General features: G+C 40.0%; 2 protein-coding genes across 2 annotated transcripts in view; one reads left to right on the top strand and one right to left on the bottom strand.

Annotated features, from left to right (window-relative positions):
• Positions 1-16993, top strand: part of LOC116846759 (5-hydroxytryptamine receptor 2A-like) — a 212579-nt gene that overhangs the window by 87634 nt on the left and 107952 nt on the right. The window lies entirely within an intron of this gene.
• The window catches only part of LOC116846760, a 205733-nt gene that overhangs the window by 99595 nt on the left and 89145 nt on the right, over positions 1-16993 (bottom strand). The window contains exons 5-6 of the mRNA XM_032821015.1: positions 6826-6946; positions 6411-6450 (exon numbers count right to left, since the gene is read on the bottom strand). Of these exons, the coding sequence (XP_032676906.1) occupies positions 6411-6450; positions 6826-6946 (161 nt within the window). The remainder of the gene's footprint in view (positions 1-6410; positions 6451-6825; positions 6947-16993) is intronic.

Here is a 16993-nt window from a genome sequence, read left to right as displayed (position 1 = left end):
ACACACACACACACACACACACACACACACACACACACACACACACACACACACACACACACACACACACACACACACACACACGTATAGAGAGAGAGAAAGAGAGAGAGAGGCAGACAGACCGCAATAATTATAGCATTCATTTGTAAATATCCACACCATTTGACGTGTATAAGGTGTAGCGAAACGGGCGGGATTCCGCGGCATGTTGCTTAACTCCCGCATAAATCGTCGCGTTTGCGTCGCCATTAGCTAAGTCGATTGCAGCTGACCTCTTATATGTTACAGATGTCGCGGTCCTGCTTTTGATTGTAGGTCAATTGCGCATTAACGACGGGTTAATCTCGAGCGGCCCTCAAGCAATCCTAATCCCTCGCGCGGCTATAAATGAATTATTCCCTAACGTGTGCGTCCAATGTTCACGGCGCCGACCATTAACAATTTAAGCGCGTTTGCGGTGGGCTGCTTCAGAGCTCCACCCGAATATTAGAGTAAACAGCTTGAACGTCGCATTTGTATAAATGCATTTATCAAGGATTAAGACTGCATGAGTTCAGAGAAAGAGAGAAAGAGAGAGGGGGAGAAAGAGAGTGTGTGTGTGTAGTGTTCAATAATTCAAACACCTATCGTTTGATAGCGGAATTTCGAGAGAATGATCCTGTAATTGAGCGTGTATAATCGCGCTCGATTTTTCGCCTCCCGCGAAAATGCGATTTCCCACGTTGCGCGATAATATAATTCGCGAGTAACTGGCGGACACACTAAGCCGAATATCTATATTATCGTTGCGGTGATTCGATATTATGAGGTTTCTCGTGAGTGCGAATAGAGAGCACGGGAATAATGTTCTCATTAATATTAAATTATTATTAAAGATTATATTACGTTCGAGGGCGCGCGAGAAAATCCCATCGCGTTGGAAAGGAGAAACGCGCGGAGTTTTTAATCGGGCCTCATTTCCTGGCCTTTCGATCGGCGCAATTCTTCGCCGCGCGTTCTCTGCAAACGACGCGGCGAACGGTACAATTGTCGGGTTCTTTCTCGGGACTGAAAAGTGTCGCGCATAAACGCGGAGTAAACTGCCAGTGGTCGGTCTTTTGGGACCACAAATTCCAGGCGGCTTGCGTCCGCGGGGTAAATTAATGTAATTCCGTGCAAGTGACAAGCGCACACATACACACACACATTGCCGCGATAATGCACATATTTGTTCTGCCTAAAATATAGAGCAGGCCGGCCGCTCCTGAGGACTAATTGGATTCCCGCGAAGCGATCGCGAGAGCGACTGCGACTACGAAAATACGCTGTCGACGATCGGCCACGCGTTATATCGTTATATCGGATAACGTCGCGCGCAATTCGGCCGCGCTTATCGAGCGGCTGCACTCCGCGCGAAAATAAGACGTCCCAACGAGTAACACAGCTCGCCTTCATCGCCGCGGACAACCCGCAATTCGAGACGGCTATAATCTTTCTCTGCTTAATCTCCCGCCGATATGAAAGGATAGAATTTAGATGGAAGGAAGATAGAGCTGACAAGAGCATAATTCTCCATTTAAATTCGCGGTAAGGGGGAAAACGGCAGCTATATATTATTTATATATATATATATATATATATATATATATATATATATATATATATAAGGCAAGTCTTCGTGGACGAGTGAAAGACGTAATTCCTCGGTCGCAAATATCCCCCGCGGATCAAAATTCGGCCGCGATCTCCCCGTACGCCAGCCTGTCGCGTCGCGAGAACTTGTCGCGGGATGAATACGCGTCCGGCATTCGCCGAGAGACATCGTGAAATGTCGCGAAGAGCTGCGCATTGCAACTCGACGAATTATTCGTGCAAATTGCCGGCGATTGGGAAACTCCTTCGGCGCCGTGGCGTCGATTGAAAACTTGAGCGTGCTGAAAATATCACTCAAGAACGCGCGGGCGCGCGTACACGTGTCATATCATCGCCGCGTCAACTAAATCGCGCGCGAACGCGAGGCAATTTGTTCGCTGTTTAACGAGCAAACTTCCATCGGCGTCGGAGATACGGGCCGGCTCCTCGTCGGCGACAAATTGGTTTTGTGCCCAAAAGATGGTAATCGTCCCAGGATCTGCCGGAAAGAGCGCGTTGTTGCAAGGAGCATACATCCAAGTCGAAATTTTGACTCTATATTAAACCTTGAATTCTATCACGCATAGTAGGTTTAATTCTAATGATACAATTTACCCTTGCTTTGATGATGTCCGAAATTTTCCTTTTCACTTTCTTTAACGTCAAAATAGATGTTGAATGGAATACTGAAGCTGAAAGTAGGATTAAAATTTCGGCTCGGGTAGGTTAGATAGAATCAAAAGAAGTTGACGTAAGTTTCAGAGTATCAAAATAAGTGGTTGAATGGAATAGTAAGACCAAAAGTGGGATAAAAATTTTGACTCGGGTAAGCTAGCGATTGCAGATCACTTACTTTATGCGGATCATGTCGTCGAATATGGAATATATATCAAAGAAATTGCCGACCACGCGGGCCGTTTTGCCAATTTAATAAAATACCAGTACCCGCAACGGATGATTTGTTGATATGGGATAGCGAATGATCCTATATGAGACTGAAAGAAAGAATCTCTAAAAAATAGTAAATATTTCTTTGGTGTGAGTACTAATGACATATTTATTTAAGTCTAAATTTTTTTATTTAAATAGAATAATTTTTAATAATTTTTAATAACTAATAATTTAATAATTTTTAATAACTAATAATTTAATAATTTTTAATAATTTTTATTTAAATAGAATAAAGGATTGTTTTCCTAAAAAGCCAAGGTTTCCTTGAGAGGTCTTAAAAAATGTATATTTTCTCACTTGAAAAGTATTTTATATTAGTACAAATATATACGCTATATTAGTGTTCGCCGAGTAAACATTTATTAGATATTCTTTCTCTCAGTGTAGTGGGAATAAATAATTTGTCACTTTCAATTTGCTGCTCTAAGCAACAATTCTGTGTAATGGGGTCATAACTAAGCTAAATAGAAGAGAACAAATATAATTTGTATCTCAGACAAAGTATGTTTGTTAAACGATGAGAAATAATTTGCTACAGTAACTGCATGACCTGTTTAATGATCATCAAACGGCAAACGGTAGCTTTTATTCTGATAACCGACAGATTTTTCTCAATGAGTTGCAGCACTCACCAGTTTTCGGCAACTGGGGATTTATTCGTTATTTATTAATTATCTAGCAATTATTATTCATGATTTGTTAATTCGTTTCCTTTTATCTGTCCACCCTGCTTTTATATATTTGGTAATATCCGTGCAAAAGTGCCGAAAACAGGTGGAAAGCCGACTGTTGGACGTTTTCCCCTATTAATAATTACGATCGATCGAATATTTATGGAAATGGCGTCCGCGAGGCGCGCACGACGCTCTCGCTGTAAGCCGATTGCGAAGTTCGCGACGGCGATAGCGGAATTATGGGAAGAAAGCAATAACGACCGAAAAGATTTATGATATTGCGCAAAATGCAGAGCCGGCTAATGTCCCTGCCGCGCCCGGGCTTGCTTCCTCCTGCTTGCCCACTTTCTCTGTATCGTGCGCGAAGGAGAGCGCGAAGAGTCTACTAAACACGATAATGCACGTCGTTTTTCTTCTCAAAACGTTACGCGCGGCATTATTCTACAAAGAGGAATAAAAAACGCAACAAGGTCAGTCTATGCTTTTAGAGCATCGTCGGTTAGGCGTTTATAAAGGGACTTATTCCTCGCGAGGGTCTGAAAGACGCACGAGACGCACGATTTTCTCACCTAGTAGTCCTCTACGAGGTGAGCCGACCTCATGCATCAATCACGGTAACAAAACCACGTCAGAATGACGGTGGGCCATTGTCGCTTCTCCGACTAACTTGGAACCGTTTTTGCGAACCTCTCTATTTTTCGCGCCCGGGTCTAACAACTCGACATAAAACGCCGGCTGTCGCGCTTAAGTTACGCTTTCAGTTATTAGCATTTGGTAAATTGAACCCGTCGACGCGACAAGATAGCGCAGAAGTGTAACGCGCGAGTCACCGTGTCCGCAAATATGGAAATATATACGCGTCAACTTTTAATATCAAGATCCGGATTATCCGGATAATCCACATACGCAGACTTAAGTGAGCAGATAACGTAATTATTCTGTACATATTATACGGATATAAAATCATTTCAAAATATTATCTTATAATTATATCATAATATCAAAATCAACCATATCGTAAGGTCCAATCATAATGTCAAATCATAATATCATATCATAATCATAATCAATCAATCATAATCGTCAATATATCAGTCATAATAAAATAACATAATATCTCGTCATTATTATCATCGCCATGAATATAATTATCATCGTCATCGTCATCATCATCATTATAATATAACCCGAGTCGAAATTTGCTTCTACGTTAACAGGTTGACCGCACACAATACTGATTTCCATTGATAATTTCAAAGTTTAACGAAAGATTGAACAAACAAACGCGATATGCATGCATATACGTTAAATAAATAAAATTCATAATATATTATTAATTCATTCTATCGGCTATGCACATAATTTGTTGTACGCAATTAATTACGTCTTACGGATAAATAAATTAATGGAACGCGGCAAAGTATCACAGTGCCGGTCTTTTGTAATCTCCGTGGCGATCAACGTGTTAAAGTCACAAATGTAGAGAAAATAGAAAAGCATAAAAGATAAAAATAGATAAATATTAAGTGACATTTCTCCTCATAATTTTGATATGTCTTTTCTTTTGGTTGAAAATTTCAGTAAAGTTTGGAAATTTTAAAAGAACGAAAAGGAATTGTCAAGGTAAAGAAGCAGCTGTGTGCTCAAGAACACGAGTAAAGATTTAAATTTCGATTCGGTGCAATAACAAGGCGAAATCCAAGTGAAATAGGACCTCGGCGAATTCTACACAGAACATTGCGCGACCCGAAGAACGTTATATTAGAGGCACACACACAACTGCACCTGCGAACCTTAGTAGAATCTGAATTTCGACTCGAATAATATCATGTCATAATGTCGGAGATTAATGCGATTTCTACTCATGCATTACGTAGTATAACGCTCAATAAGCGTTGAATTTATCGCTCACCAATCGGCGTTGAAATCCATCGGCAATGTCCAGTCACGTGTCTAGTTCGGGTCCATCAAGGTCCTCCCTCGTCGTCCCACGTTGCTTGTACTTTGCTACACTCGCGACGCGACGCGAACAGACGCGACTGATGTAAAAATGACGCCTTAATAGCGCGCAACAAACGTAATTTCAACGGAATGCTTCGACTTATATTCAAGCGAAGTCTATTTTTATCAACGAAACAAGCGAAATCGAAATATACTAGTATGCTGAAGGAATAACTTCCGCGGTGCAGTTCCCGGTGTTTCAAAATATTCAAAACGCGATCACGATAGTGGCGTGAAACAATCAACGTCATACGAGATTCCTTTATGGAGGAATTGCATTGCGAAGACAGCTCCGCATATTGTTGCGAAGACAACTTCGCAATATTTTTGTGAAGTCCATTTCGATTATTCGCGAAACTTATTTTGGAATTAATAATGCGACGAAATTTAACGTAACGGAAGATTGTTTTGTTTCGAAGAGACAAGTGACATGCGAGCAAAAAGAGTCGCGACGCAAATGTAAACATAAGCCGAAATAAACAATGGAAACGTGACGTCACATGTAAGATATATTATCTCGTACATGAGCACAATATACTTAATAATATAATTAGCTCTATTTGCAAACTTCTCAATAAACTTTAACTTTTTTTGATTGTGATATTAGTCAATTGCGTTGTGAAATAACAGTAAAATAGTCGATTGCTTATTTAATAAACTTTAGCAGACTTTAACTTCTCGTAATAAATGTAATCGTGCGTGAACAAACCGAAAAATTAACTCCACTCGCGACGCACACGTACGCGTGAGAAATATGAAAAATTCGCGAAATATTTGAACGAAATAATAGCAAATTTCGCTCACATTAGCGCAATTCTAATGCGCATCAATGGATGCGACATTGTCGCATCAAGAGTGTAACATATAATTATATACTAATCGAAACAATAAGAGGATCATCAATAAACATGTCACGTTTCTGCTAAATAATCATACAACTTGGACCAAATATAAGAATAATTAAATAGAACACGATTGCGTTATAGAATTAAATTCAGGACTACAAACATTTTTATTACGCGATATTTGAGAACATGAACCTCTCAATGTTTCAAGAGAAAAAATCCCACATGCAATAATCTATGATCAAAATATATCGCATTGTCTCCATTAAATTTAATTTAAAAACCCACCACCTTATTTTTTTCATTTTTGTCTCAATTTATGACTCACCAACACAGAAGCTAGAGCCGGCAACGTTCTGCTACAAGATCTGGAACAAAAAGAGAACACAATTGCGTTAGTCATGCTCAAAGATTCGGGCCCGCATCAATAGTTGTCAAATCAAGCTAGTCTCATGTGAGACACTCAGATTTTTAGTCACAGTTAAATTCTAGTCTTGCAGTTAAATTATATGATACACGTGACATCCGTATTTGCAATTACAATTCAACTGGAAGACTTTCATCTAACTCTGAATTTAAACTCTAAGTGTCTCACTTAAGATGAATTTCAGTAACTTTCAATACGGTACAACAAATCAACAAGGATTAATTCTTTGCGATCGAAACACGAGTCGTGTTGGATTCTACATCCCGATGTTCGACAATAAAGAGTTGGAAAAAGCATGGCGAATCTTTGAGCTTACCTTCGAGCCGAGCCCTCTCGGCCCGAACCGGATCCTCCGGTTCGCCATCCACATCTCCACTCACTGCAACCTCCCTTGCGATGTGTTCCAATCTCCGTCATCAATAATTCTCGCCCCAGATCTGAATCAAAAAGTAATTTTTCTAATTAGTTACGATAATAGAATCGTTTCCTACGGATAGGGTGAATCGAGAATACCCGATGGTAATCGGCGAGCTAACGAGAATGCGAGATTTGGCTTTACGTTTCCCCTTTGAAACCTAATAACAATGGGATGTGGTAATTACCCCTTTCTATTACTGGATATCGCTGCTGCTCTTGTGTGTTCCCGGCATATTAATTGCACGCGCGAAGCACCTTACGTCTTACAATCGATTGGACCGATTTAGAAGGAGACAAATTTAAGAAAAGGAGACAGGGCGAAACGACGCGTTCACGTTGGCGTCTGCGACTGATCTGTCGTTAGCTGAGACGCACGCGTGTGTGTTGTGTATGTGTACGTATGTGTGTTTATGTTGTTATCCCGCGCGCCGCGCCGCGCCGCGCCGAAGACGAGGCGTGCGAGCCTCGGCGAACCGTTACGTTTTTTTGCATTACTCGACGCTCACTACATCATAATATCCAACATCACGACTGCGATGTTGGATATTATGATACAGTGGGCGTCGAATAATGCAAGAAAAACATGCAATACGTTTACACGTGTTACATTTTCTTATCTTTGTCGATGTAATTGAGAGCGCATGCACGAGCGCTTCAAGCACGAATTTAAAGAGAAGCGCCTCTTTAAATGCAAACGAGGGAAAGCGCTAGACAAATTGTCGGACATGTGACGAGCGAATACTGACGGGCGGCAACGCGTATTTTATGTAGGTGATTTAATTGTAGATGAATCTAGAGTTTAACTAACGTTCGCGGGGGGAATATGCGCTGGGGCGCGGGAATTCGGCGATAGCGATTGTGTGCCGGTGCAGATGATTAATTTCGCGGGGTTAGTTCTTTTTAGGCCAACGACACACGTATCCGCGGAGATTCTTTTGATTAAAATTGAAACAAGTCCTAGGTATCAGCCTACTATTATCCGAGTTAATTCCTCGGGGGTACCGAATGTTCGATTAACCTCGTTTCTGCTCGCCTCTCAACTTCCACTCGCCTATTTAGTTCTCGCTAACACTCGACTACCGCGCGCCGTCTTCTCGTCTCTCTCAATCGTTAATTATCTTAGCTAATGGCATTCTAGGTCAACTCTGTATCATCAAATATCTAAAGTATTTTCTCCCAACCGTCCTATCTTTTAAAGGAGCTCTCTCTCATAAATTCGCGACAAATGCTGAAAAATCGATAAAAAATTTCGTCCCCATAATGGTGATTAAAGTTTTCAGGATATTTGTACGTGTCTGTGTATAAAAATTAATAAAAGTACACTGAAAGAGAGAATATATCTAAGAAATAAATAAAAGATATTTATCCGGTGGACAATAATAACATATTTACTTGAATCTGAAAATACTTTGACTTAAATGACAAAATAAACAATAGCTTTCATGAGAAAAGCTGAAGTTTTAAAAAAAACGTATATTTCTTTCATTTAAAAAATATTTTATGTACGAATAAATAAACATTATCAGTAAATATATTAAGATGAATTATAATGAAATCTAATAAACCACTTATTCATAAATAATATGGTAAAATTATACAATTGTTTTCCTTTACTATTACAATCGTCTCAGAGTTTGATTCTTCGTATTCTCTAAACAATATATAATAATAACTTTTCCCAATTGCATTGCAGAAAGAGAATAAATATTTTTTTTAATTCTGAGGTATTATCCACCAAATAAATACTATTCTTTTATAGTTTTATTCTTTAGATACTTTATGTGTGTGTCTCGGGATAGAGAAAACTAATTCACGCGAATACTTTGTCGCCAATTTCGACACTCCATCACGAGGCACCATTTACAAATGGCAGATTTAAATTTAAGATAACACGTGGCGATTAAACGCGATTAAAGCGTAAGCGTAATTACACGAACGTGGAAATTTTGATACGGCTGTGTTCGATGGGCCATGCGCGCGAGAGAAAAAGCGGAATGTGGAAATCGTGCAATTTATTTAATGCCTACACGGCACATTTTATCGTGAACGTGCGATATTCGTTTCTCTTATATTTATAGTACCATTTTTACGTCAAGCATACTGCGCGTGCGCGCACGTATATAAATTTCGAAACAGAAGTCGCGGAGTGTGCGCCGAGCATGTCGTTGAAAAGTATTATTATCGCGAAATTTGCAGATATATTACGATACAGAAGTGGAAAGGTTGATAAAAGGCACGAAATGAATTATGCACGTTTCAGGAGCAACGGCTGCATTTATATGCATTAAACCGCACTTTAAAACGTGAATAGCATGTGTAAAGACACGATTCGCACTAAACGCTTATCGTCCTCTTCCTAAACACTCGAAGCAGTTTATGACTTAATAATGCTGCCATGCGCGCACAAGACCTCAGCGAGCTCAATAATCGCACAGTATCGAGCGCACGATTATTGCGAAAATTAACACGCTCTACTTTCAGCTGCAATACGCGCGCTCATTAATGACAGTCAATTCGATTTTTCCCGTGTGATGAAAATATTTACATGCATAAATATTCGGTGCGATCGTCGGTATAGGAAAGGCGCGTACGGAAATCATTTATTGTTTCAAAAACGGCGCAAAAGAAAGAAAGAGAGAGAGAGAGAGAGCACCGCAAGTTCTCTCTGCGTAGTATTTACATGGAGCACAAGTATTTCCTCTCTCCTCTCCTTCACACACGCACATTTTCGCGTGCTTCAGAATCCTGAGTGCATTGTACGAGCTGTTCCCCGAAAATACTCAGTTTTCCACGCTGCTTTCGTCTGGGACATCTCTCTTCCGACGTTTTAATGATTTAATAGCTTTGCGCGAGGTGTAAATTAATAATGTCCCCAGCGAACTCACGCGACGAATACGTGCAAGAAGAAAGGTGCGATGTTTCTCACAATATCTTTATATGTGAGATATCTCACACACACAACATACAAACGTCATCGTACGACGATACAGCGCGGAAATTATAACGTAGCGTGTATCGGGCGTGCCGCAGACTCGGTGCACGCACAATGTCGCACACGCGGTCTATTGATCCATATTTTCTTGTCTCACTCTGTGATTTACAACTGCCAGCCCGGCGCAAACGCCAGAACGGACATTACCATGGCCGCAGAGAACCGAAAGACGAATGACGATGCGATCGCATTTTCGTTTCTCTCTCTCTCTCTCTCTCTCTCTCTCTCTCTGGCTCACTCGCTCGCTCGCTGGGCGCAGCTGAATAACGATCGTAATATTCGTATCGAGAAGCGCGCAAGATTGCGTCATAGAGACAAGTTTTTAATTTCGACCCAGTTTACACGAGCACGCGATGCAAATTTCTCTAATTCTGATGGCAGTGTAAAGTTAGCGTCTCAACTTTACAATTCGACAATTCTGATTAGAGTTGCAGCTTTAGAAGATAGAAGTATCTTAACGTTTGTTAAAAGAGTTCCAGCAAAAGTAACGTAAAGGAGTCAGATGAGCCAGTCAGAACTATTTGAACTTGATGTTAGAGATTTTTGCAATTTTTTTATTTTTTAAAGAAATTCATAAAGAAGCTCTAGTACTCATCAAAAAGACGTCAAATGAGCTGTTCAGAACTATTCGGTCGAAACTTGGGACTGAAATTATACTGAAAAGAAAATGTTTGGTGTTTGTAACTATAATCACGTAGAGAAATAATTACTATAAATTATAGTAAAAAAATTATTCTTTTTTATTAAATTCTATTATAATGTTAGTGATAATAACCTTATATGCATGTTACTACTACCATTTTCATGTTAAAGAAAATAAAAATATGGCTAGAAATAACTATAATTTTAGTTAGATCAATTATTCTTTCTCTCAGTATAGCACTCCATTTTTTAATCGCTATTTTAGTAGTGTTAATCGCCAAAACTCTCTTAATGAACATAAAAATACTTTTATATTTTTCAAAAAGAAAAGCTAAGACTCTAATTAGAATTATCGAATTCCAAAATCGGGGTGTTAACTTCATATATCCAGTTTTGATAGACATGTACACACACACACACATACACAGAATATTAAAATTTTTTATATAAATTCTTCTCGGTTTTACTATACTTTTAGTAATCCAGGAAAATAGGAGACTATCAGTAAGATTTATTTTGTTAAGGGATACTCTAAATTCAACTGTGTTATTATTAAACGCATAAGCGTATAATTTTATTGAAATTCTTTTCACACGTTTCTTACCGTTTTAAGTCATTTAACATCACATAAGTTGCACGTATAATTTAATACGTTTAAGCATGTTAAATTACGTGGCTTAAAACGATAAGAAACGTGAAAAAAGAGATTGAGCAAAAAATAACACATTTGAATTTGCAGTAACATGGTAAATTTCACTAGACATGATAAATTTCATATAGCAAATGTTTTAACAGCACATTTCAGATTGCTAAAAGCAGCTCACATAAAATGAAAGGACAGCGAATTACTGCGAAATGTCAGTTTCTTCGTCGGTTAAAATTCTGCAGTAACTTTGATTATAAAATCTTATAGTAATTTTTACTATAAAAACAAAAGTATGAACTCATAGCTTCCCTTTTTCGGAAACGACATTGTAAGCAAGAACGAAATCGTTCATTTTTACGGCATTCGTGAGTCAGAATAAACGAGAATCAACGAGATACCGTGTAATTCCGCGGTAGAGGCAGCGTGATAAAAGGGATTATACTTTAGGGGAATATTCTTTTACCTTGAAACAAGGCAGAGAGTTATTTTTCAGTGTTCAACAACAATTAGCGGCGACTCCGTAAAAAGCCGAGAACCGTGTCGAGGCGTGGCGAGACTCACGCGTTACGCGTTTTCGGATTTAAGTCTCGCGAGATATTAACGCGCGCGCGCACGCCCCACGGAATTACTCTCTCTCTCTCTCTCACCGTATCTCGGCCGCGCGTTGGTGCACGTTCCTATTCCCTTACGCTCCATACATCTTCTCAAACACGTGCATATTTTTCCGGTTTATCGCGATATGACCGGAAACGAGTGTGCTTGTAAAAAAAGCCGCGTCGGTCCGACGCGGCCGGGCAATCTGGCTCCTTCACCGTGCTCGGCGTATCCGCACCAGAGTGCACTTGCACGCGTGCACCCGCACCCACACGCGCGCGCCCCACTCGTAAAGAGCACTCGCCGGCGAGGGTTGCAAACGTTGAAATCTGCCCGAGTCGGCTCATTCCGTCGCCGTAAACAACCGCGAGCCGTAATACGCAGCGTGCTTCATCGGGATATAAAGCTAAACTGATATTTCCGGCGTCTGCCGTGCACACAGAAAAGTGCACGAGACAAATGTCCCAGCAATTGAACACTGTCCCGATGATAGAAACATCAATAATATATTTGTATTTGATGTCGCTAAGGAAGTCGTGAAATTTTCGTTAAAAGATATTTCTTTATGTCAATATATAATAGAGCATTCAATTATTAAGTCTGTATTATTCGGTAATTAGAATATGATTCATTTCTCAATTCAATTACTGGTACACTATATAACATCTCATTAAAATTATAATTGATATTTATTTTACTTTCTATTATATTTCTCGATCGTTGACAAAGCAATGTTTTATATAAACGTTAATTATTCCTCATTAATTATTTATTAATAAGTATGTGAGATTGATTATGCTTTCATATTAGTTCACTCATTAGGACATTTACCCTGCTGCGTTCAAATAAATTTGTTCTAAGTATTTTGTAAGTTTACAAATCAATCACAAGTATTAAATTTACTTAAAATATCTGCTAAATTCTAATAAGTTTAGTATTTCAATCAAGAACGTTAAATTAAAATAAAAGGTTGGTTTTGCTTACTATACAGAGTCAAACTATTTCTCACATATAGTTTTACGATATTCTTGCAAAGAAAATAAATTCCCCTTTAGAGTGCATGAGTTTTTCTCAAATTCACGATGAGTATATCTCAAGATTATTGTTAAGAGAATATTTTTCGTTGAAAATAACTGTTACTTAAACGAAGGAAAATAAACTGAATAATCACTTTTCTCAGCAATGCACTGAGAGAAAAAGTTAGTGGATCTAACTAAAATTGTAGTTATTTCTGACCCCAAACATATTGTTTGGTTCAAACACGAAAGAAATAGCAGTAGTAACGTGCATAAGGTTACTATCATCAACATTAAAGCGTAGAATTTAAAAGAATATGGTTCTTATCGTCATAATTTATATTAATTATTTTTCTATGTGATCATAGTTACAAGTGCTAAATATTTTTTGCTCAGGTAGTAGAGTGATATTTTTATGTATATACATATAGCCTCGCCCCGCCGAGATTCCCAACTCCACGCGCTCAATATCTAGGAAATATTGGAGGGAGATAATGTATCACACCTATCGAGGGTCACGCCACACGCCTCCACGTCTCGTCTCGCAGCCAAGATCGCGAATGCGGCAAAGGGTTAGACGATGTACCCAGGACGTTCTGGCCGCGACAAGAGTCGCGGCTGGAGTTCAGCATCCCGCGAGCGTAATTCAAGTTTGTCCCTCTTCCGGGTCAGCGCGTCTGTCTGCGCGCCTGTCGACGCGCCTCGAGGTACCGCGCGGGCTCATTCACGTAAGAATGAACCAAGTTATAATTAGTGCGCGAAATCAACGAGTCTCTGCCTCGTCGTCGTGGGTGAGCTTCTTTCCGGGGAGGAAAGATGCGATTAATCAAACGGTTCACGTGCGCTCGCGAGAGTTCTTCCTCATTCTCCCGCCTTCCTTCCTCTACTCTATGTTTTCTTTCTTTCTTCCTTCGCGAAGGAGAGCATTTCGCCGCTGGGGGCGGTGATTTGTTAATCCGCGATCACCCGCGAACGAAGGATTAAAGTCGAGAAGAGCGGATAATGCGGTAATGGGATCTCGATTTATGGGGGATAGCGAGTTATACGTAAACAAGCGCGCTTTAAACTTATCTATCCTCTCTCTCCTCCCCTGCCCTCTGTCTTCCTCGACTTCTTCCCTCTTGCCCCGGGCCCTCTCCCGGCTCCTCTGCCGGCTCGTCGCTAAGACAATATTCTCTTAACGCGGCTGTTATTTTAAAATTGCGTCGCGCCACCGGTTAAGCGCGGATAACGCCGGGCCGTCTCGGCGAGATTAATAAAAATCCCCGTTGTCTGCCGGACGGTGGATGACCTGTAATTTTTTTTTTCTACATGACGCACGAGAATGAAGGAGCTTAGTTAGCATGCATAGTATATTTATTCAAGAATTTCTCTCTCGCGCCCGTCTGGTCGACCTCGCGCGGGAAAAATACGGCCGCGTAACGGTGATTACGGCGTAATATCTCTAAATTAATCTCTATAGGGATAAATCAACGTAGATCGTTGTTTCTTTCTCTCCTTCTTGTTTTCCTTAACGCCGGCTACACGCTTCAACGACGTGTTTACCGGCCAAGTCATCCGTTACGCTCGCGATAATTAGGACGTTGTAATTGAATGGAATAGCGGCAGTGATAAAAAGAACGGACGACGCGACGATCGAAGTAGTTCGACGCGAAATTACCTTTCCGCGATAATGAGTTCTCGATAATTAAATACAAGAGAAAATAAGGGAGGGAGGAAGCAGGAGGCAGAGGGGTAAAGAGAAACTTTGGGATTTTATATGCGCGTCTAAAATTTTATTTTTGTAGTGTCTTCATGAGCCAACTAATCTAATTAAAAACTAATTAAATCATACTCCTGTCTTTGCTCTCCTTCAAATTAGACAAAGGACAGACATGTGATAAACTGTTAGTTGGCTCACCCAAAAGACTGGAACAAAAATCGGCCCTAAATCCCGAGGAACAACCGTTTTATATTCGTCATGCCGACATTCCGGATATCTGAGCGCGGATTTCCGTAGCAGAAAATCCGAGAATTCCGGCGTACATACGTCACGTAAAATTAGGGCGCCCCGCCTTTTTATGATACGTGCGGGAAACCGTAAGAAATTGCCGGGAGAATGCTGAGAACACAACAGCCGTTGGTTGCTTACCGTGGCAACTGAAAAATGGGCGATAGAACACATAGACCTCGCGGCGAGCACTTTCGTAAACATTTCCTGCCGGGAACCGCTGATGCGAGCGTCATTGGCTTGTATAACTTTCCTACTTTATATGATATTTTACAGCGTCTCTCATACGCGAATGAAGAACAACTTGCGCTTGTCCGTTATATTACATATGGAATCCCTCTAGGGCTACGCCCTGTAAAACCTGGTTTGCCAACGCGTACAGCGAGTTCGCGGTTTACCGACAAAAATTCACTCGGGGCGTGTCGAATTTTCCGATACGCGCCAGCTGTAAAACTTCTATGGAATTTCTATTGTCTTAGAGGCAGTGCTCCGCATGCTCCGGCGATTTTATATCGCATGAAGAAAGCGCTGCTGTTACGGACATTATCGCACGTCGTTCCCTCTCTCACGATGATCTTATGAAATTATGTGAAATTACTGGACTACGTGAAACGAAAAGCTATTTTCACCTTCCTCAGATTCCCATTCGAGAACCGCGCGATCTGTGAGTTACTGAAATAACGCGGGATACGCTATATAGATTGATAGACGCGGACGCAAATCGGATTGCCGGATGTTGTTATTGTTATGACGAACTTGGCAACCTCAAAGTTTCAATTTACGCAAAGCGCGCCATGTCGTTACGTTCCGCGTCGTTGGAAAAGCCGAGCGCGTTTTATGCAAGCAAAAACTTCCAGACGGGCAAATTTGCGGAAGATCACAATGAAGTTTTTTCATAATGCCAGTGTGAAAGTAAGATGGCTATTGGACGGGTGTGTGCAAACCAATCGGCCAGCCGGTCTTGCGCACATCGAAAACGGAATCGCGAATTATTCGATTTCTCGCGCACAAACAATCTTAGTAGAAAGATTTCCAAAGCAAACTGGTCACTAACCAGAAACTCGCCAGAAACTAGGCAATAATAATAAAATGTTGTGGCCAGTTTTTCTGTTTAATGAAAATCCTGGCCAATGTTTCTTGACTAGTTATTAGCCAAAAATTAGATAGGAAAAAATGAAGTAATCTAAATATATGTATAAAATATGTATAAAATAGAATGTATATTTCCCATCAACTCTTTAAATCTTTTAACCAATCTGAACCAAACTTTGCGTAGGTATTCTCTAGGACTTCGCGAAAAATATAGGCTATCGTGAAACCTGGTATCCTCTCTCTCTGATTTCATCCCCTTGACATTTTCTAACAACCCAGGCAACATCGGATATTTTAAGCTAGTTAAAAATAAAGCTGTAAAATAAAGCGATAATGAATAAATTTACATGTGAAAAGACTCTATCTTCTGAAACACGTTTCATGTTATTTTTATTTTGAATAATAAAGTATAAAAACTATTTAACAAAATTTTGTACAAGAAAGAAGATTGATTAGTGATTAGAAAATAGTCAGAAATTAATTAGTTTTACTGTCCTGACGAAGTAGATGTCGCCTAAACTAGTCAGAAACCAACCAGTACTCTTGGCTAATTACTCTGACTAGAAAGAGATCGCTCTTTCTATTTGGGAATTTTTTCCACATAAAAATGCGCGAACCTAAGGAACGGCGCGATTATGCAAATGTGAATTATGAGAGTAATTGAGCGATAATTAACAAACACAAAACGCATATAATTAGGAAATTACGCTATAATTAATGTTATACGCTGATATATAATGAAGGTTACAAAACGCGCGTCGATATAACGTTCATTAAACAACCGCGCTGCTAATTGAAACAGACAAATGTGGTAAGAATGATAAATGCGTATAGCTCGAACTTTCCCTACCTGACAATACAGTTAATTGCCTCGCGAAAGTATTAAATATAATTTTCACCGTTTGTTCGCAGCAGTCCCACGACGACGGTGTCTAAATTGCTTAATCGACTACTTGATATATCGCCGCTGTGAATATACGGAAGCTCATTTCTCGGCATAATGAATCGAATAAATTTCGAAACGGAACTAAGAAATTCATCAGTCCGACGTCTCGTAACGTCGAGAAAGGATATAGCTCTCTCTCTCTCTCTCTC

This window comes from Odontomachus brunneus, unplaced genomic scaffold (assembly GCF_010583005.1).
Source record: "Odontomachus brunneus isolate Ranch 3 - 2012 unplaced genomic scaffold, Obru_v1 Obru_scaffold_069, whole genome shotgun sequence".
Lineage (NCBI taxonomy): Eukaryota > Metazoa > Arthropoda > Insecta > Hymenoptera > Formicidae > Odontomachus > Odontomachus brunneus.
The sequence above is the reverse complement of the archived record's forward strand: the minus strand, read 5'-3'. Positions and strand labels throughout refer to the sequence as shown.